We start from the raw sequence: 23,175 nt of genomic DNA, 5'->3' as shown, positions 1-23,175 counted from the left end.
TGCCGTGGCCAGCCTCACATCCAGGTACCAGCCTCAGTCCAACGGGTAGGTGGAGAGGACCAACCAGAGGAAGGGGAGGTTCCTTAGGAGTCACTGCCAGGACCGGCAGGGGGAGTGGGCCTGGTTCCTTCCCTGGGCTGGGAACGCCCAGAACTCACTTTGTCACTCCTCCACTGGGTAGACTCCCTTCTAGTGCGTCCTGGGATATCAGCCGGCCCTGGCCTCATGGACCCTGAGCCAGACCGAAGCCCCTGTGGTGGATGAGTGGTTCCGCAGAGGAAGTTTGGAACACTGCCCACGTGAGGCTAAAGCATGCCGTCAGCCGCCAGAAGGAGCAGGTGGACCATCACCGAAGTGAGGCTCCAGTGTTCCATCATGGTGATCGCGTTTGGTTCTCCACCAGGAACCTCCCGCTCCGCCTGCCTTGCTAGAAGCTGTAGGTCCAAAGGGCGCTGTTGTGTCCTGGACCCCAACATCCTGGACCCCAACATCGTCCGGGATTTCCATCTCCGCCATCCGGACCGGCCCTCTACTCGCCCTCGGGGCCGTACTCCTGGCCAGCATCGTCCTGCGGCTGGAGCCTTTGCGTTGGTGGGGGGGACTGTCACGCCTACTCCCACTCCCGCTCCCTCTCTCCGGCGCTCGGTGTCGGCGGTCTACTAACCACCGGTCCAGGCACCATCATTACGCACACCTGCTCCACATCATTACGCACACCTGGACTTTATTATCACCTTGATTACGCTCCCTTTATTTAGCCCTCAGTAGCCTCAGTTATCAGGCAGTATTGGTTTTGTTCACGTTCAGTATATTTCTCTTGTTTTGTTTATCTGCCTTGTTCATGTTTATTAAACTCACCTTCTGCACCTGCTTCCTGACTTGAAGTGCATATGTTACAATTCATTATATTACGCTGACTAGATGGCAAGATTTTCTTGTTATTTAAATTTACGGATAGCCAGGGCACACTGCAACACTCTGACACAATTTACAAACAAAGCATTTGTGTTTAGTGAGTCCGCCAGATCAGAGTTAGTAGAGATGACCAGGGATGTTCTCTTGAAAAGTGTGTGAATTGGACCAAAAAAATTATCCTGCTAAGCATTTGAAATGTTCCGAGTCCTTTTGGGTGTCAGGGAAAATGAATGGAGTAAAAATAACATTATTTTCTATAGGAATGTAGTGGAGTAAAAGTAAATTACAGATACGCCCACCTCCCTGACCAAGACCCTTCTCCCCCGATTGTCCGGGCGGCCAGTTCTAGGAAGAGTCTAGGTGTTTCCAAACTTCTTCAAGTTAAGAATGATGGAGGCCACTGTGTTCTTGGGGACCTTCAATGCTGCAGAAATGTTTTGGTAACTTTCCCCAGATCTGTGCCTCGACGCAATCCTGTCTCGGAGCTTTACGGACAATTCCTTCAACATCATGGCTTGGTTTTTGCTCTGACATGCACTGTCAATTGTGGGACCTTATATAGACAGGTTTGTGCTTTTCCAAATCTTGTCCAATCAATTGAATTTACCACAGGTGGACTCCAATTAAGTTGTAGAAACATCAAGTATGATCAATGGAAACAGGATGCACCTGAGCTCAATTTCGACTCTCATAGCAAAAGGTATGAATACTTATGTACATTTCTGTTTTTATTTTCAATAAATCTGCAAAAATCTCTAAAAACGTGTTTTGCTTTGTCATTATGGGGTATTGTGTGTAGACTGCTCAGGATTTTTATTTTTTTAATCCATTTTAGAATAAGGCTGTAACAAAATGTGGAAAAAGTCAACGTTCTTAATACTTCCCGAAGGCACTGTAAATACTATACACCACTGATCATACTTTGACTAAAACAATAACTTATTGACTTCAATTGTTGTGCACCCTCATGGGTAAGCTCTGTGCATCGTCTTTAAGTTGCAAAACAGTGAATTTCCGCTTATGGGCTTTTAACAAAAGGAGCAAATGGTCATTTGGTAAATAAATAGACTGACTAGTCAAAAAACAGCTTCACCTTAACATCAGTAAGGAGGTGATTGTGGACTATAGGAGAAAGAGAGGAGAGCAAGCCCCCATCCACATCGACAGGGTTGTTGTGGAGCGGGTCGAGAGCTTCAAGTTCATTTGCGTCTACATCACTAAGGACTTAACATGGTCCACACACACCCACACAGTCGTGAAGAAAGCAGCGTCCCTTCCCTCCCAAGAGGCTGAAAAATTTGTCATGGCCCCTCGGACCCTCAAAAAGTTCTACAGCAGCGCCTTCGAGAGCATCTCTACTGGCTGCATCACTGCTTGCTATGGCAAATTGCACTGCCCTCAACCGCAAAGCGCTACAGAGGGGGGTGCGGACGGCCCAGAACATCACTAGGGCCGAGCTCCCTGCCATCCAGGACCTCTATATCAGGCGTCAGAGGAAGGCCCAAAGAATTGCCAAAGACTTCAACCACCCAAGCAATAGACTGTTCACTTTGCTACTGTCCAGCAAACGGTACGGCATCGGCTCTCGGACCAACAGGCTCAGGGATAGCTTCTACCTCTAAGCCATAAGACAGCTAAATAGTTAAATAAATGGTTACCCGGACTATCTGCATTGACACTATGTTACACTGACTATGCACACTCACAAGACTGTATATACACTCACTCACACACAATACACTGACACAAAAGATTGCTGTAAAACTGTTGTATTCGGTGTGACAAATATGTGACAAATACAAATACAATTTCATTTGATTAAGCCCAAAATCACAGTGGCGGTGCAAAGGCATCTGTCACAGAGATTTGTAATACATCATCTGTAGTCTGCAACAACATTTTGCTGGACAAAATAGATCTTTATGTGTTCAGTCAATCAGGGCATTCTATCTGTGTTCATGGCACAGCTAGGTCACATCTTGGGGATGTCAATCATGGCATTCTATCTGTGATCCTGGCACAGCTAGGTCATATCCCGGGGAGGTCAATCATGGTATTCTACCTATGGTCATGGCACAGCTAGGTCACATCCTGGGAGGTCAAGCATGGCATTCTATCTGTGGTCATGGCACAGCTAAGTCACATTCTGGGGAGCTGGATCCAGATGACTCAATGTTCCTGAGGGGAAACGCGGCGCACACAATCAGGATTCCCCTCCATGTGTTACCCCTTAGAGTGTGAAGAGCGCCAGCTCCAGTTTGCATCTCTGCTGCAGATTAGGAAAATGTAATTTGGGGGCTTGCGAAATAGCAAAGCACTCCCTCAGGCTGGATCCATTGACAATAGGGAGAGAGGATGTTGCTTGCAAATATATTTCTCAAGTGGCAGCCTGAGGCTGAGATACACTGTAAATGCACTACACTGCTTATGGGATTTGGCACTACCTCAAATGCCTCCTTATCATTCTGATGTGGTGTTAAGAATTCCACCTGGTTGCTTAAAGAGATTCTCTGGTACTTTTGTATGCTTTTTAGCCAGTAGTTCTTAAAGTAGCATACTATGTCACATACACCATGTACACAAAGTATGTAGACACCCCTTCAAATTAGTGGATTCGGCTATTTCAGCCACACCCGTTGCTGCCATGTGTATAAAATCGAGCACACAGCCATCCAATATCCAGACAAACATTGGCAGTAGAATGGCCTTACTGGAGAGCTCAATAACTTTCAATGTGGCACCGTCATAGGTTGCCACCATTCCAACAAGTCAGTTCATCAAATGTATGCACTGCTAGAGCTGCCCTGGTCAACTGTAAGTGCTGTTATTGTTAAGTGGAAACGTCTAGGAGCAACAACGGCTCAGTCGCGAAGTTGTAGGCCACACAAACTCACAGAATGGGACCCGTCGACTGCTGATGTGTGTGCCCCATAAAAATCCTCTGTCCTCAGTTGAAACACTCACTACCAAGTTCCAAACTGCCTCTGGAAGCAACGTCAACACAAAAAGTGTGCGTCGGGAGCTTCATGAAATGGGTTTCCATTGCCGAGCAGCTGCACACAAGTCTAGGACCAACATGCGCAATGCCAAGGATCGGCTAGAGTGGTGTAAAGCTCACCACCATTGGACTCTAGAGCAGTGGAAACGCATTCTCTAGAGTGATGAATCATGCTTCACCAACTAGCAGTCCAACGGACGAATCTGGGTTTGGCGGATCCCGGGAAAACCCTACCTGCCCCAATGCATAGTGCCTGTAAAGTTAATGTTAAAGTTAAGTTAACTGTAAAGTTAATGGTCTGGGGCTGTTTTTCATGGTTCGGGATAGGCCCCTTAGTTCCAGTAAAGAGAAATATTAACGCTCCAGCATAGAATGACATTTTAGACGATTCTGTGCTTCCAACTTTGTGGCAACAGTTGGGAAAGGCCCTTTCCTGTTTCAGCATGACAATGACCCTTGCACAAAGCGAGGTCCATACAGAAATGGTTTGTTGAGATCGGTGTGGAAGAACTTGACTGGCCTGCAGAGAGCCCTGACCTCGACCCCATCGAACACCTTTGGGATGAATTGGGATGAATTGGAACGCCGACTGTGAGCCAGGCCTAATCACCCAACATCAGTGCTCGACCTCGCTAATGCTGGTGGCTGAATAGATGCAAGTCCCCACAGCAATGTTCCAACATCTAGTGGAAAGCCTTCCCAGAAGAGTGGAGGCTGTTCTAGCAGCAAAGGGGGGACCACCTCCATAGTAATGCCCATGATTTTGGAATGAGATGTTCGACGAGCAGGTGTCTACATACTTTTGGTCATGTAGAGTATGTGCAGATATGTGCACCATGTGATTGCGCTCACTCGCTCCGCTGTGTGTGCATCTTGCTAGCTGTCACTCAAATGGCAAGGGCTGAAGCTCATTGGCTAGAACTCAAATTGCTACGGGGCTGGCCCACGTGGGGGAAAATGTAGGGAAAATGGCTTAGCACAGCTTCCAGAAAAATAGTCACTTTCAAACTAGGGATTTTGTGGCTAATTTAGGGAAGACATTAATTCTGCTCATATATTATGCATGTATGAACTACACATTGACACATCCAGCTCAAAGTGTGAGGTTTAAAAATACTTTGTAGTCGCCAAAGTTCTGGAGCAAGTCTTTAATAAATGGTGCTTTCTTGGCCAGGGCCCTTAAGTACCAAGCCTTTCAGAGTAGGAGTGCTGATTCACGGTCAGTTTTGAATAAGATTACATGGTGTAACGATGACGCTGTGAGTCGAGAAGCAGGTGCAACGTTTAATAAATCAACAAACATGAAACGAGACAGCGTAACAGTGTCGATATAGCATGAACACAGGAATGATACCGACTGAGGAATGAACGTAAGGGAGGGACAGATAAAGGGGAGGTAATGATGAAGGTAATGGAGTCCAGGTGTGAATCATAATGATCTGCAGGTGCGCGTAATGATGAATCACAGGACCGGTGGTTAGTACTCCGGCAACGTCAATGTCGGAGGGGAGGAGCAGGAGTAGACACATGGACAGGGGGGCCTGATCCTAGATCAGCACTCTTACTCTGAGACACTTGAACCATATGGCCCTAGGTGGAGGAGGAGACCATCCTTTACCATGGTGGAGGAGGAGACAACGTCCTTTACCATGGTGGAGGAGGAGACAACGTCCTTTACCATGGTGGAGGAGACCATCCTTTACCATGGTGGTGGAGGAGGAGACCATCCTTTACCATGGTGGTGGAGGAGGAGACCATCCTTTACCATGGTGGTGGAGGAGGAGACAACGTCCTTTACCATGGTGGAGGAGGAGACCATCCTTTACCATGGTGGAGGAGGAGACAACGTCCTTTACCATGGTGGAGGAGGAGACAACGTCCTTTACCATGGTGGAGGAGGAGACAACGTCCTTTACCATGGTGGAGGAGGAGACCATCCTTTATCATGGTGGAGGAGGAGACAACGTCCTTTACCATGGTGGAGGAGGAGACAACGTCCTTTACCATGGTGGAGGAGGAAACCATCCTTAACCATGGTGGAGGAGGAGACCATCCTTAACCATGGTGGAGGAGGAGACCATCCTTAACCATGGTGGAGGAGGAGACAACGTCCTTTACCATGGTGGAGGAGGAGACAACGTCCTTTACCATGGTGGAGGAGGAGACAACGTCCTTTACCATGGTGGAGGAGGAGACAACGTCCTTTACCATGGTGGAGGAGGAGACCATCCTTTACCATGGTGGAGGAGGAGACCATCCTTTACCATGGTGGAGGAGGAGACAACGTCCTTTACCATGGTGGAGGAGGAGACAACGTCCTTTACCATGGTGGAGGAGGAGACAACGTCCTTTACCATGGTGGAGGAGGAGACAACGTCCTTTAACATGGTGGAGGAGACAACATCCTTTATCAAGGTGGAGGAGACAACATCCTTTACCATGGTGGAGGAGGAGACCATCCTTTACCATGGTGGAGGAGGAGACAACGTCCTTTACCATGGTGGAGGAGGAGACAACGTCCTTTACCATGGTGGAGGAGGAGACAACGTCCTTTACCATGGTGGAGGAGGAGACAACGTCCTTTACCATGGTGGAGGAGGAGACCATCCTTTATCATGGTGGAGGAGGAGACAACGTCCTTTACCATGGTGGAGGAGGAGACAACGTCCTTTACCATGGTGGAGGAGGAAACCATCCTTAACCATGGTGGAGGAGGAGACCATCCTTAACCATGGTGGAGGAGGAGACCATCCTTAACCATGGTGGAGGAGGAGACAACGTCCTTTACCATGGTGGAGGAGGAGACAACGTCCTTTACCATGGTGGAGGAGGAGACAACGTCCTTTACCATGGTGGAGGAGGAGACAACGTCCTTTACCATGGTGGAGGAGGAGACCATCCTTTACCATGGTGGAGGAGGAGACCATCCTTTACCATGGTGGAGGAGGAGACAACGTCCTTTACCATGGTGGAGGAGGAGACAACGTCCTTTACCATGGTGGAGGAGGAGACAACGTCCTTTACCATGGTGGAGGAGGAGACAACGTCCTTTAACATGGTGGAGGAGACAACATCCTTTATCAAGGTGGAGGAGACAACATCCTTTACCATGGTGGAAGAGGAGACAACATCCTTCACCATGGTGGAGGAGGAGACAACATCCTTTACCATGGTGGAGGAGGAGACAACATCCTTTACCGTGGAAGAGGAGACAACACCCTTTACCATTGTGGCCACGGCTGCTAATTAATCAATCACGTTAATGTCGGTTTCAATTCCATCATGCATTTATACCTCAATGAACCTCACACATTATGGCAAGAAGAAGGCCTTAGTGAGGTATTAGTTATTGTCAAAATCTAATCTTTTAAAATTGCAGTGTATGATGGCCCCTTTATGCAGGGAGTGCAGCACTTTTATCCATGCCATTTAACTGTCAGCTTGATTAACATCACATCACCGGACGACCTTGAGCGCAGGAAATCCCACAGAGTAGGCAAAGCTCACCCAGTCCTATGATTAATAATACTGTACTAAGAAGTTTGCTGGCTGCCTCCAATTCAGGGTAATTTTGCTGCGCTAAAAAGCTGACTGACTAACTGACTGGCTGGCTGGCACATAACATACATGTGACTGGCTCAGCTGGCTGGCATATAACCTACACGTGATTGGCTGGCTGGCTGACTGGCACGTAACATACATGTGACTGGCTTGGCTGGCTGGCTGGTTGGCACATAACATACATGTGACTGGCTGGCTGGCTAACTGGCACATACCATACATGTGACACTGGATTTACTTGTAACTATAATCATATACATTCAATACGTTGATTTTGACTTGGTTGACATATTGCTGTGTTACTTGTAGACACTCTGAACAGGAAGGTTATGTTTACAGTTGAACTTTGAGGTACAGCACAGTGGTTTCCACTACAACATAAAGTCGTTCTGGCAAAAAAACTAAAGCAAGCAGCATTGTATCAATGAAAATGTCTGACTGTTGCAAAAGGTGTAGTGCCAAAATGTTGATGCTAAATGGACGGATACTGTAGATAGTGTCACAAAAGAAGCCCTGTTGAGTTGGAAGGGGTGATCGCAGGTGAATACTGTAGGCAGGGCCAGTGAAGACGGGTAGAAGAGGTATGGATGCAGGTCTGGTACACAGGCAAGTAGCAATGGAGGCACTTTGATGTAAAGTGGCGTGTCCTGGGAATCATTTTGAATGAACTACAGTATATTCTAAATTCTAGAAATAACTTACAAGATCGAGAGATAAGAGAGCGTTGCAGTGCTGTTTTGCAGCTAGAAAATAAGGTGTGATGTGAGTCCAACCAAGTGGATAGTTTTTGTTAGCTTCACTTCTACAGGACACCCTGGATATGTTCAGCATTCAACCAATAAGAGATCACCAGTCAGAGAGATTTTACATGGGAAGAGTTAATGCCTGTTGAAGTATTGAGAAGTCAACTACAGGTCTAGGCCTGAGGATAGATAAAGGAAACTGTTAGCTACTTACCTTTTTCACCTCGTACTTGATGGCCAGTTTGACCCTGCTCAGGAGAGAGCGAAGGCCCTGCCCCGACTCCTTCTCAGCAGTAACATCTCCATTCAAAATGGCTTCCACTTCCTCTGTGTCCCGACAGAGGTCCAGCACTCCCACTACAAAGTCCTTACACTGCATAGACAGCTTGCGATAGTCATTCTGGACAGAGAGAAAAACAGGTTAGAGTCAAGTCAGCTACTGGAGACAGGGAAAGGCAAACTCGTTGGCTTAAATCTCAATTACAAAGGTAACGTGACACGAACAGAATATAAACTTAGTGATATTTTTTCAGCAAACATTATGTTATAGAAGATATACAGTAATAGTGAAACAAAATACTTATGTTTCTCTGAAAACACTTTTAGCATTTCTGAATAAGTAATGGATCCACTAGTGGTGACCCAATGGGGATATCTGTGTGTAATGATCTCGACATTAGCTGAACTCAAGAAAGGGTTGTATATCCACATGACATACAATTGTATTATTAAGTAAAACATCGGAAATACATTTACATCTTAATACTGCGCAGGATAATACAATGAATAATAAGGATTACAATAGCTCGGAAATGAATCTCCAAAAAATAAAACGTTCATAGAAATGTGGTGTTAATGCTACAATGTGAAATGTATTTTAACCCAAGCCCTATTTTCACAGGATTACTGTCACTATAGGAGGAGGTAAGGTAATGGAATTGTTATCTGAGTGCATCCGCAATTTTATTCTCGTGGAAGCAGTTATATTGGTAATTTCAGCATTCCTTAAATAGGCCTACATAATACTAGTCTAGTCCTTTGCGAAAAGACATCTCAGTGTTTTGATAAAATGACCGTGCTTGCCAGGTGACAAGATTGACTGTATTCAGCACAGTATTATAAAAGTATTTAATATCATTTTCTCCCTATTTATAGAAAGTATACAGTCGATATTGACGATACTGGCCTCAGTATTACTTGGTATCATATTTAAGCTGTTAATTGAACTTCTGGTCAACCATCCCTAGCTTAGATCACTCTACTTGTTGGAAAGAAAGCCAACATTAATGTAATATATACTTTGTCTACAAGGGAGGAAGGGTCCATGCATGTTTCATTGGTATAATTCAAATATCAAGAAGAAGCAGTTTTGCAAATTAGGGGACACAAATGATACTTTTACACAAATGATACATAAACAGTTATACATATTGACAATGCATTTGAAATGCATGCAGTCTCATGATGAAACAGTAGTCTGAAACTTCTCTTGGTACAGCTGACTTTGTCCTTATAGCACACTGCCAAGCTGTAGCCTGTCCCTTTTACCTATGGTCATACTTACATATTGAATAACTCCAGTCACCACTTTTACTCACATTGTTGTTTAAACCTTGCTCTAAGAACACAATTAAAGACGCATTAAGCTAAAGGCTTATCTTTTGCTTTTAAATGTGCTGTTTGTCCTTACACTGAGAGTATTTAGTCTGGATTTAATTTCCAAGGAACAACTAGACTTTGCTCAGCATGCATCTGTCAATTTGTTCATGTCTAGTGCTTTATTTTTTCTAATTGTGATGGATTGTCATAAACCATCTGTTCAAAGATACATTTAAATACTGTGTTTGACAAGCCCAAACCCTACATTTTCAGTCACTCATAACTGAACATTGTGATCCAACTCTCAAGTGAAGCATTGCACCGTGTGAGCAATTTACTGCCTTTCATTCACTAGAACATGTTCCGATATACTTCTATCATCTCACTGCATCTCTCAGAGGGAGGCAAAAGGACAACTCAGAGAACAGATTGAAGAAAACAGGTATAAGGACAAAACACAATAAGCCCTGTATGAGGGCCCATATCGAGAGCTATGTGATGTGTTCTCTACAGAAATAGCTTTTCAGTTTCTTCTGCGTTAAATGTTGTATCAGACAAACCTGAAAATCCCAATAGGGGAAAGTTTTGATTTATGAGACAGGGTCAAACAAGCGTCCTCTTCTAAAATGTTCATTTACAAACACATTCAGTGTAGCTTGTTGCATCATACCAAGCTCGAAATGGTTGTTAATGTGTCTAATATGTTTAACAGCATGAAACACTCTAGTAAATGTGGGTAACTTAATAACAAGCTTTTGTGGCAATATAGTTCAGTGAACTCATTTTTACAATCAATTCAAATGAGACAAATAATTCAAAAATCTATTCTTAAAGGAGAGGGCAGGTTTGTTTTTTGAAACACCACTGGTTTCCCTCTCTCCCATTAACAGCTCTGGAATTCACATCTGTCACAATGTTTATCTGTAGGCTGTGGCTAAACTGCAACTGTAGTCCCAAGTGGCGCAGCGGTCTAAGGCACTGCATCTCAGTGCAAGAGCTGTCACTACAATCCCTGGTTTGAATCCAGGCTGTATCACAGCCGGCTGTGATTGGGAGTCCCATAGGGCGGTGCACAATTGGCCCAGCGTCGTCCAGGTTTGACCGGGGTAGGTCACTTATGTAAATAAGAATTTGTTCTTAACTGACTTGCCTGGTTAAATAAAAAAATATAATAATGCACAATCTGACAGTCAGCCAGATATGCTAAAAGACAGATTACCCTTGAAGTAACAGCAAGTAATTAGCCAGTGTGAGGCTAGGCACTTTTTAATCAATCTCAATGAATTTATGTAGTTAAACATATTTACCAGGGAGAAGCAATTGTGCTGCGTGGTCTCTTTTTTATGGCTCTTTTTATCCTGGTGGCGACATCAGCATAACACACATACAGGTTGAAGATTCATTACATTACACAACATCGGTTTTAAATAAAAACATGAGGCTGAAATTAATGGAGTTGTTAATTAAGCAGAATCAACACATCGCTATTGTATACGACTTTTCCTGATAACAATCCTCAATTTAGTTAGTACTATTCCATGTCAGAATTCCAAAGCATTCAAAACGATCAAATATTACACCTTCAAACTAAATGCAGAAAAACAAAGAGGATTACAGCTTCAAGCTAAATAAAGAAAGACAAACATGATTAAGCCTTCAAGCTAAATAAAGAAAAACAAACATGGTTACACCTTCAAACTAAATGCAGAAAAAACAACAGTCAGCAAGCAGTTAGCTTCTGAGTAGGAGAAGGTTAGCAAAATTCTGTGAAATTTCCCCAAATTCCTAGGATTTCTGTAAACCCTAAGAATTCAGAAATAGATTTCTGAAAAACCTACGCATTTGGGAAAGTTTCAGAAAGTTTGCAACCCTGAGTGCAGTAGTGTCCTACCTTGAACTCCTTCTCGATGTTGGCCAACTTGGTCAGTTCGTTGCTGAGCTCCAACGCGGTGAGCACTGGGTCCTCGCTAGACAGTGACAGGTAAGCCGGGCTGGCCAGGCCCCGGTAGGCATTGATGCGTGAGCGTGAGTGGCTGAAAGCGTCTTTGGCCTGTTTCTCGGCACATTCTACACACTTGCAGAAGTAGTCGTGCGGCCGCTCGATGCGCGCGCCCTTCAGCAGCAGCATGTGCACCACCTCGTACTTCTGGCAGTGCGCAGACAGAATGATGGGGGTGATGTCGGGCGAGAAGCGCGTGCCATCCTCATCGTACGAGTAGAAGTCGTCGTCCTGCAGCTCGCACGGACTCCGTGTCAGTCGCTCGCTAGCCTGGAAGGATGGATGGGCCAAGATGGTTTCCACTATCCTGACGTAGCCTTTTGAGATAGCCAGGAGCAGGGCGTCACCGATGCGTGCCAGGTTATCCCTCCGCAGGAGCAGTTCCGTCACCTCCAGGTGCTCGTTGCCCACCGCCAGCTGCAATGCGTTCTGGCCCATGTAGTCCACGCAGTTGACATTGAGCGTGGTAGAGTCCTCCAGCATCTTGCGGACCACAGGGATGTTGCCATACTCTGCCGCGTCCAGAAAGCGCTCTTCCTCGGCGGTCATGCTGGTGGTGCGGTCGTTGAACATGAAGGCCGGCCCGCGCATCTGCGGTCGACGACCCTTCTCCCGCGCCGCTGTCATCCGCCGGTGGGCGGGGAGCTCAAGTTCCGCCGCCGCTTTCCTTGCAGAGATGGAGAAAACGACATCATGGTTACTTCCTCTGTGAAGAGCTCTGACTTTTGCAAACATACTGACCACCAAGTTGTATTGACTACCAGCTATAAAGAACATTACCCATCCAGGATAATAAAGATGACCTACTCTACCAGTCAAAACCAGTCAACTATAAATGGACTCAACTTCCGTTGTAGGCCTGTTTTACAAAGTCTACAAAACCACCCTTCACCATTCAAAGAGACTAGTGCTATAAGAGCAGAGATTGCAAAGCATGCTTGCATTTTGAATTATGTTGCGTTCTGGCATAAGGGCTTATCTAGGGCATCATGTTTGGTGTCTGCACCATTTGTTGTTCCTTGACCCATAGCCACGTCATCCCACCACCCCATGCCATCCCTACGTTCACAACAGAGTGGAGAGTGGCAGCAGTGTATTCATTAGAGCCCAGCACCAAGCCACCCCAGCAGTCTCAGTGAAAAGTGCAGTGACAGAGTGCCCCACAGACTGTGGAAGAAATCCTTCTGGCGTTAATAGCATTTTAATGAAACACAACAGATGCCTGGGTGATACAACTACAGGTTGCACTAACATATCAGGGGTTTCTGTGCCAGGTTTCAAACCAAGCAACTGCTCCTGCCAGAGATGAGAGCCATAGTCATAAAGCACATGTTGGAATACTTGTTTTTGATAGTGGATTAATAATACCCAGGGTATTTGGGAAGTATTTGACAACAATTGGTAATTGAGTAATAGTAGTTGGTCCATAAAATTGGAATGAACTTGACATTTATTATTTAACCAGCCCACCTCAACTGACCAAATAATGATTGATATGAAAATACACATTTATCAAATTAAATTAATAGACAATTCCACTGATTCAATTCGGTTCCATTCCCTCTCCCTTTATAGCCGACCAATTCAACTCAAGTCCAGTTTTGATTAAAAACATCAAACCCAATTTCAAGTCAATTACAGCTGCTATTACTACTTCTCTATAGATAAGAGCACTGTCATTCCACTGTCCTTGGTTGACAGATGGGGTAATGCTAGTCAGTTTGGCACACAAGGTAGGCTCCCTATCTCCCCCTCTCCATACCTCTACTGAAGGAATAATACTGAAACTCATTTCCACCATTTCCCCTCTAAACACAGAAAGGAAATGTCAAACATTGTATAAACTATTTCATCTTCATCAGAATCCTCCTCAAGCAGGGCATCTTATTTGAGCGTGGTCTCCACAAGAGACCTGTTACACTTTTATTTTATTTTCCTTGAAGAAGTGTGTCACCTGAAGGTAAAGTATGTCACCTTAAAGTTAGTGTGTCACCTTAATTAAGGTAAAGTATGTCACCTTAAAGTTAGTGTTTCACCTTAATTAAGGTAAAGTATGTCACCTTAAAGTTAGTGTGTCACCTTAATTAAGGTAAAGTATGTCACCTTAAAGTTAGTGTTTCACCTTAATTAAGGTAAAGTATGTCACCTTAAAGTTAGTGTTTCACCTTAATTAAGGTAAAGTATGTCACCTTAAAGTTAGTGTTTCACCTTAATTAAGGTAAAGTATGTCACCTTAAAGTTAGTGTTTCACCTTAATTAAGGTAAAGTATGTCACCTTAAAGTTAGTGTGTCACCTTAATTAAGGTAAAGTATGTCACCTTAAAGTTAGTGTGTCACCTTAATTAAGGTAAAGTATGTCACCTTAAAGTTAGTGTGTCACCTTAATTAAGGTAAAGTATGTCACCTTAAAGTTAGTGCGTCACCTTAAAGTAAAGTCTGTAATCGTAAAGTTGATTAACATGCAATGAGATATGACATATACCTGCATTATTCAGTGGTCTGTTATGAATGTTCTAAGGAAGGAAGTAGAAGGAAATACAAACAATAGACTGACCAGGTGAATCCAGGTGAAAGCTATGATTCCTTATTGCTGACACTTGTTAAATACACTTCAATCAGTATAGATGAAGGGGAGGAGACAGGTTAAATAAGGATTTTTAAGCCTTGAAACAATTGAGACATGGATTGTGTGTGTGCGATTCAGAGGGTTAAATAGGCAAAACAAAATATTTTTGTGCCTTTGAACGGGGTATGGTAGGTGTCAGGCGCACCGGTTTGTGTCAAGAACTGCACAGCTGCTGGGTTTTTCACGCTCAACAGTTTCCCGTGTGTATCAAGAATGGTCCACCACCCAAAGGATATCCAGCCAAATTGATACAACTGTGGGAAGCATTGGAGTCAACATGGGCCAGCATCCCTGTGGAACGCTTTCGACACCTAGTAGAGTCCATGCCCCGACGAATTGAGGCTTTTCTGAGGGTAAGGGGGGGGGGGGGGGGGGGGGGCATGCTACTTTGCAGTATGCCACGTTTAGTCCCTCAACACCCATTGTTTTGCTGTGGGTAAGTAAATAAAGTCAAACTGTGGGTTTGCTGACACGCAGGAGCTTGTCCGGCTTGATAATTATCCATGAAAGGAAGTTAATTTGTAATTTGGGTGACTATCCGTTATAATCAAACCAGTATCAAATTAAGTTAGAGAAAAAACAAATGAAGTGCCAGCATACTGTACAATACATGAGCAAACAAAGCGTAAATCAATAGAGAGAAACAAGTGATGGGAATTCGGTTAACCCTGCATTGGTGACCTTTGTCAATAGCCTGAAAAAGCAATCAGTGCAATGCCTCGCTTCCCATATCAAACCACACAAGCTCATTTGTTCATATTTGTTTGATGAGTAATGCCAGGCAAGGAAAATTCATCAAAGGAGAAACATTTTTATTTGAATAAATTAAAGAGAAAAATGGACTCAGCTTATGAAATAGGCTACCAATGAGAATGTACTGTGAACAAAAATGTATTCCTTGGTTAACTTTTCTATTCCAAAAATAAAATAAAACGGGTTAATTAAATAACATCACTTAGGGACGTCACTCGGAGCAACATTTCTCCTCCCATAATGGTCCTTGAGATTTGCCCTTGAGCAGGAAATTCATTTTACAGGCATGAACAGCTGAAGACCCTTAGGACTTGCTACCCCAATGACTTGCTGGCAGGCTTGAGGGGACACTGCATCCTCCATATATAGCCAAATGTTTCAGACACCCAGGGGATCACCTAGAATTAAAATGACTATTTCCCCTTTGCCTCGATAGAACAACGCTGCCAGAAATTGATTGGGTTAATAGGCTAACTTAGCATCTTAATTAGAGTAAGAATAGGGTTAGATTTCCACTCTGACATTAGATTTCTTCCACATTGCAGAATATTGGAGAATCATGCATTCAAATAATGCCCTGCGATAGACAAGCAGCGTATCCAGGGGTTGTACTTGGGCGGCAGGTAGCCTAGCGGTTAGAGTGTTGGGTCAGTAACCAGAAGGTTGCTAGTTTGAATCCCAGAAGAATCTGTCACTTCTGCCCTTGAGCAAGGCACTTAACCCTAATTGCTCCGAGTCACCGTCAATAATGTCTGATCACCTGGCTGTGACCCAACTCTCCACGGGTGTCTCCTGGGAAGTGGGATATGCAAAAAACACATTTTCATTTCACACCTCACACTTGTACAGATTACCCACTTGTACATGCAGTGAAACAGGACAAATATAGGCACCCCTATTTGTCTTGTACATCAAGCTGCCTCACGCTACAGAAACAGGAGAAACAGGAGTCAGAACGGCCCATAGGGCAGAAGACTAGGACAAGGCTTACTTACGCATTCAAATATTATAATAAAGTTCTTTACTCCAAAGGGACATCTCTTAAATTTGAATACATTTCCGGAGAATACAACATTAAGGTGAATTGTGTTAAAATTTTATACTTAATTACCCTCATGGCTAACTCTTATAAGCATTACCCTTATGGCTAATGCTTATAAACATTACCCGTATGGCTAACTCTTATAAACATTAGCCCTATGGCTAATTATTATAGACATTCCCCTTATGGCTAACTATTATAGACATTACCCTTATGGCTAACTCTTATAGACATTACCCTTATGGCTAAATCTTATAGATATTCCCCTTATGGCTCATTCTTATAGATATTCCCCTTATGGCTAAATCTTATAGATATTCCCCTTATGGCTCATTCTTATAGACATTACCCTAGCAATGTACTGTATTCATGTAGCACACCAGACTTTAGGTTAACAAAATAGAGGAGGAGAATAATCTAGTAATAGACAGGACATAATAGTGTGGAATGCATTCCCAGTGTATCCATTTGAGGCAGAGGCAAAGTGGCAGCAAAAATTGACTTGAGGGTGTATGTCCAAAAGTCCTATGCAAATAGGGTCCATATTGGGTCCTAATGGTGGTTATTGGCCCATTAGCAATAATGGTGGTGCAATTGTAGACACATGTTCACAACCCTTGACCCGAAATTTGGCAGGCATGCAAGGGGTAAGGCAGACAGTAGCTCAACCAAGAGGTATATGCCAGTTTGGTCTGATGGTAGTGCTATAATGCAAGCAAACACATTCCCCTTTATCCTACTCCAAGCTGTAGTATGGGTCTGGGGAAGTACTGACCAGCTCTATTCATCACAAGCTAGCGAGAAGCCAGTCAGATGCTATCTAAATGAAATCCATTTTCTCAACACAAAGACTCCTGGCCTGCCTGGTTAGCTGCACAAAATATAGTTTCCAAAATGAATTTCAAGCCCAAACTGGAAAAAATAATGCTTAAAAAGCCCAATTCAGCCATTGTTATTCAATATCAAATCCTTTCTGGGTAATAATTAAGTACCTTACTGTAATAGTTCCATTAAAACTGAATTTGGACTGCAATGGGCCTTAAATAAAATTTCTAATTATCAATAGCCCCTGAGCACCAGTCAATACTGTTCACTCCTCATTTAGCTAGTTACTGAGAACTGCTCAATGTTTAATGTCCTCAGAAAGGAAAGAAGCTAGACACTGAACCTCTTATCCGATTCACTACTTCAAAACATGCCACCGTCTCCATAGAAAGTATCGACTAGACAACGTTACAATCAAATGTGCTGGAACCTACGCACTTTATCTTCTCAGATACACATGCTAGATTAGAGAGGCCACACAAAACAACCATGAACGGACAGGAACCCCTTTTATCCTGGTTGAATCAATAGACTCTCCCAATGTGGAATTGGAACCTTGGTCTAATGATGGATGATACTTTTAACTCTGTCCAACCAAAGCCTCTTCCTCCCAAACTCTCCGCCCACTCATCCCAGGGCAACACGTTCCCATTCAGCAGGTTAATGACAGCCTATACAAAACAACCACATCTGTGGGCTGTGACTGTGAGTAACCTAAGCTGTTAGGAACAGCACTGTGGGGATAATACAAATACCTCTTCTCCTTCTCATAACTATTCTATACTATAGATGGGCCTGTACACACAAAGAGTCTCAGAGTAGGTGTGCTGATCTACTGTAGGATCAGTGTTGCCATTTAGATCTTAATGAATAAGATGATATGGATGGACAGGGAGGACTTCATCCTAGATACAGCACTCATACTCTGAGATGCGTAGTGAATACAGGCATTGATCTTTATAAGCTATGCATACTCCTCCTCAGCAATATTTATCCTTCTTGCCCTTCCCCGAGCTGACAAGGTAAAAATCTGTCGTTCTGCCCCTGAGCAAGGCAGTTAACCCACTGTTCCCCGGGCGCCGAAGACGTGGATGTCGATTAAGGGAGCCTCTATGTCTCCCTTTTCCCCTTCACTGTCCTATCTGATTAATAAAACCACAAAAAATACAAAATTCCCACTTATATTAATAGAAACACCATTATGTACCATAGCTGAGCCTCACTCATCCACCATCATACATCATCCTTTTCATTCACCACCACACATCATCCTCCTCATCCACTACCATGCATCCTCCTCCTCATCCACCACCATACATCATCCTCCTCCTCATCCACCACCATACATCATCCTCCTCCTCATCCACCACCATGCATCATCCTCATCCACCACCATACATCATCCTCCTCCTCATCCACCACCATACATCATCCTCATCCACCATCATACATCATCCTCCTCCTCCACCTTAGCCCTAACTGTGGCTGCAGACATTTTTCATGACTTTCTGGAGTTCCCCCACACTCGGTTACAGGCTGCACTCCAGGTGAACAGTTGTTGACCATCAAATCAGAAGCAAACTGCCAGAGCGGGCAGTCACACAGTCAAAAGGTAAAAGTCAGGATTCTACCCATTCCGCTTCTGATACTGCCAAGACGACAGGATGGCGGGCCATTTCAACTGATCCAGGACAGCAAGAGAAAGCACCATCCAACAACATGAAAATGTCCTGGCTCCTGCTGGTACAGCAGCTTAAACAGAACAAGCGATCTAGTACATTTGAACCCGAGCCGTACACTTACAGGAAAGAGGAAGAGCATCATACACCATGTTACTTTTGTCAAGTTAGGGATTTGGCCACAGCCGGTGAAGACACTGACTGGGCAGAGCCGAACACACTGCCTTAGAAAGTGCCTGGACCCGAAAAAAGCCATTGAGTCACAGCTTCAGCCCCTGATAATTATACAATACAAAAGCTTCAATTACTATGAAGTACTGTTGTCCAAGCCAGAATGGTCCATAGAGCAGGAGCCTGTCTCCTGATTCTGTAGCGTGAGGCAGCTTAATGTAGAAGACATGTACACCCCCTGGACAGGACAAAAGTCTATTGCAGGGCTTTATGATTGTACTGATTACTATTGTATGCCTGCCATACACTATTTCCATGCCACTCCAGAGGATGTTGGTACAGGTAAAACAGGTACAAGTGTCATAATAACAATTAACAGTGCAGAGGATATTGTGATAATCTGCAATTGGACTTCGAGTGACATTCGGTCACATGATCAGGACTCAAGGAACTCATTTCGCTCACGTCTGTTAATTACATTCATTAGCAAATCACTGATGCTGTAGCTTGTCTGACATGCCTTCAAAAGAAAGAGTATGACAGGTCAGAATTTTGACAATTTTGTCAGGAAAGGGCACTGGAACAAACTACCAAAACAATTTGGTTTGACAATACAGTTGCGTTGCACCGTAATTAGAACCCCAATCCAATGTGTAAAAACATTTGCAGTAGGACATGGTCTTCAGGTTTTGTTTTTGTCTTTCTTAAAGAACATACGATAAAGGTAGCTCTTAGAAGGGCAATAGGACGAATCAGAGGATGAATTTCACTGCCTGGAGGAATTCATGACCTTTACTTCCTGGGTGGTCAAGGTGGAACAAGACTTTCTTATGCTCTGTCAGTTGGAATCTTTTGCTGAAAATACTGTGCCTCTCCAACTATTCTACACATGCAAGGCACTACTGAGTTGCCATAATGGGTGGACCACTAAAACGATCCCATGGACTGAAGAAATATATATCTATTCTACTCATTCGAATTCTATGGAGTCTCCATAGCCTGAGTGCCAGTCTGTTTGTGCTATCATGCACATTCATTGTCACTCATTATCATACAAACATGTTTGCTTTGACAATGAGCAATGGAGTTGGAAAGAGCACACACAAATCTGGGACCAGTCCAGGGTCTCTACACCTAGGGAGAAAATCACATGTTGGCAAGGCATACCATTGGCAAGGCATAAAATGGCATTGGTATTTTAAATGCAAGATATCCACTTTTCTCATATTCACAAACTCAACATACACCTAAGGAATATCTAAGTAAATATTAAAATGGCATCACACAAGACCTGAGCTATTACTTTACCCAACACAGCAGGGATGTGGGACTGCCTACTGTTTGACAGGTTAATTTTAAAGTATTTCGACTGACTTTTCAAATGTTAAATATACATCTCAGCTTCGTCTGACAATGTTGTTCCATAGTTAGGATGATGTTAAACACTGCACTACTTACCATAAGCCCTGTGCTACATTTATTGTATTAGCCCAAAGCAAGTATCACCAGGATAAGATAGTATAAAGCAGAGCAATCACCCATATTAGCCCACTTTATGTCACCATGTGTGACACATGATAACATGTTAATTAATGGGTACCATATGGAGAACCTCTGAAGACTGGAGTGGATTTATACACACAGCAGAGTGTATTAGATTGACATCCTGTCTAGATGATCATCTCTGATGTATGGCCATAACAAAATAGAGTAGAGAGCTAGTGCCTGCAAATGAGCGATGCCTGCAAATGAGCGAAACATTGATATCATCAATGTTGACAATAGATAGATGAGGCCTAAGAAATCATGCTGTCTCAGATTCATTGTACCTTCTCAAATGTGATCTGTGTGTGTGGAATGGATTAAGTAAATGGGTATTCTTAAGTAAATGGGATTTGAAAACAGGAAAGGCACATAATACAACCTGAATCATGCGAGTTATGTAGTAGCCTGCATATGAACATGAGATTAATTAGAATGTCTGCTGTTTCAGCATTTTTACATCGCTGAGTGAGTCTCAACATGATACAAAAAGTAGGAGACATGTAGGCTACCTGTTGGTTTATGCATTATCCATGCTGAACAGCAGCATCATGGTCTCTTTTCTGTACTCTCTCTCTATGACCACTGACTGAATTATCCACAAGGTGGCGCAAGTATTGTCACAAACACTGCCAATGTCCAAAGATGCAGCTACATTTTATATGAATAAAATTCTAATTTTGGTATGGCCCAAAACAACATCATTGCACTAGGCTACCAGTTGAAGGCTTCGTATTGGATGACTTTATATGACATATCAGTGCAACATATATGAATAAACTTAATTTTCAAAAAATACATGAGAAATTAGGATTATTAATCGGACCAAAGGCAGAAAGAAAACAGTCCATTTAAAGTAGAATGTGTGTTAAAATAATGATTCATTCAATATCAACAGTTTTATGGAAAGTTTTTAAACCACACAAATATTCAGTAGCATATCTAAATTCACCTGCCCACTTTATTTAGCCTCCAATGAGTTCTACAGCCTAAGTGGCGCCGATAATAGGTTTGTCTACTCACATATTATATGCATAATATCCAGACGAATCCCGAATTGTTTGGACGGGTTTTAGGTAATGTACATCCACACAGCCGTTTTCCTCTTTCCAACACTGTTCATCCTCCTCTTCGGAGAACGATACTCTCTCGTGATACTTTCTGCCCTTCGTTGACATATGGCCAGTAGTCACTCTTTCTGCACACTCTTTCTGCTGTCTCCTTTTTTGCGGCAAAGCTTCGAAGTCAGCACGTCCGTTTGGGTTTAGGAATGGAGCCGGACGCACGCTTGCGTTCTCCGCAGGAAGCCTACCGTTGGCTATTTCCCCGGGCCGGTGTACAACAGTGGGCTAGTTTGCATAAGTGAACTGAAAGGGATGTTGTAGTGGCCCGCCCATTCCCGTCAAATGAAAGCTCATCAAGAACTGTCTTCATAATTACCACTGCCACCACCACCACTAGACTACATAAGAGAGGAAGTGCTTGCCTTGAGGAAATCACCGAAACCTTGGAACTGAAAGATGTTTGCTTGCTTTCCATTATTGCTTTATTTGGATAATAAACCACAGAGCCAGCTGAGTGAATACTAGTGCAGCACTCTTACAGCGATCTTATCTGCTTGAATAACTTCTAGAGTGGTTTGAATTGCTTATGAAAGTATGAATGCATTTAAACCTATTAGGCTATTGCTAGCTACATACTGTATAATGGCCAAGATGTGCTACAACACATCAAAATGTCCATGCAGTTGTGAATACAGAATTCCTAAAAATGAGGTGACACCATATATCCCCCAAGGTACGTTACATGAATTAACCATTTGGCATACTGTACATGAAATATGCACAAAGTAAACACTAGATGTAAGACCCAATTACTGGCCACTTTTGTATCTCTCTCTCAACCAGCCCCAACCTGTACTCACAATGATCTCAAGTGTGTGTGTATGTGTGTGTATGTGTGCTTGTGTGTGTATAGGAGAGGTTTTTATGTGAATATCAGACCATAACTTTACACCAACGGTATACATTGACTGTACAAAACATTAGAAACACACAGAAACTGTTGAGCGTGAAAAACCCAGCAGCGTTGCAGTTCTTGACTCAAACCGGTGTGCCTGGCACCTACTACCATACCCCGTTCAAAGGCACTTAAATCTTTTGTCTTGCCCATTCACCCTCTGAACGGCACACCTACACAATCCATGTCTCAATTGTCTCAAGGCCTAAAAATCCTTCTTTAACTAGTCTCCTCCCCTTCATCTACACTGATTGAAGTGGATTTAACAAGTGACATCAATAAGGGATCATAGCTTTCACCTGGATTCACCTGGTCAGTCTATGTCATGGAAAGAGCAGGTGTTTCTAATGTTATGTACACCCAGTGTATATTAAACAATTAAGGGTGAAAGAAAAGTCTTTATATGGCACTGTAAAACTGAACATGACAGGGATGTGTGAAATTATTGGGTTAAATGACAGTGCCGGTCTGTTCAGATCCGGGTACAGCCCCAATAAATGTCAGATTGGCCCATTTCAGCACCATGTACAGCTCTGTTCACCACATTTGACTATTTCAGAACCCTGGACAGCTCTGCTCACCACATTGGGAAACATCAACTTTTCCAGTTTTGCAGCATAGTGCAGATGGTATCACTGCTAAAAGATGTCGGGGATTCAAATCAATGTACTGGGTTTGAATTAATATGCAACCGCATGCCCCA

At 43.5% G+C, this 23,175-nt stretch overlaps 1 protein-coding gene across 1 annotated transcript in view; it reads right to left on the bottom strand.

Moving 5' to 3' along the window:
- The window catches only part of LOC120046953 (short transient receptor potential channel 3), a 48,820-nt gene extending 27,204 nt beyond the window's left edge, over positions 1-21,616 (bottom strand). Inside the window, exons 1-3 of the mRNA XM_038992504.1 lie at positions 21,477-21,616; positions 11,708-12,482; positions 8,432-8,617 (exon numbers count right to left, since the gene is read on the bottom strand). Of these exons, the coding sequence (XP_038848432.1) occupies positions 8,432-8,617; positions 11,708-12,482; positions 21,477-21,478 (963 nt within the window). The 5' untranslated portion in view covers positions 21,479-21,616. The remainder of the gene's footprint in view (positions 1-8,431; positions 8,618-11,707; positions 12,483-21,476) is intronic.
- Positions 21,617-23,175: the final 1,559 nt, after the last annotated feature.

The sequence above is a fragment of the Salvelinus namaycush genome, chromosome 5 (assembly GCF_016432855.1).
Source record: "Salvelinus namaycush isolate Seneca chromosome 5, SaNama_1.0, whole genome shotgun sequence".
Taxonomy (NCBI): Eukaryota; Metazoa; Chordata; class Actinopteri; order Salmoniformes; family Salmonidae; genus Salvelinus; species Salvelinus namaycush.
Note: the sequence above shows the minus strand (reverse complement) of the source record. Positions and strands in the feature narration are given on the sequence as shown.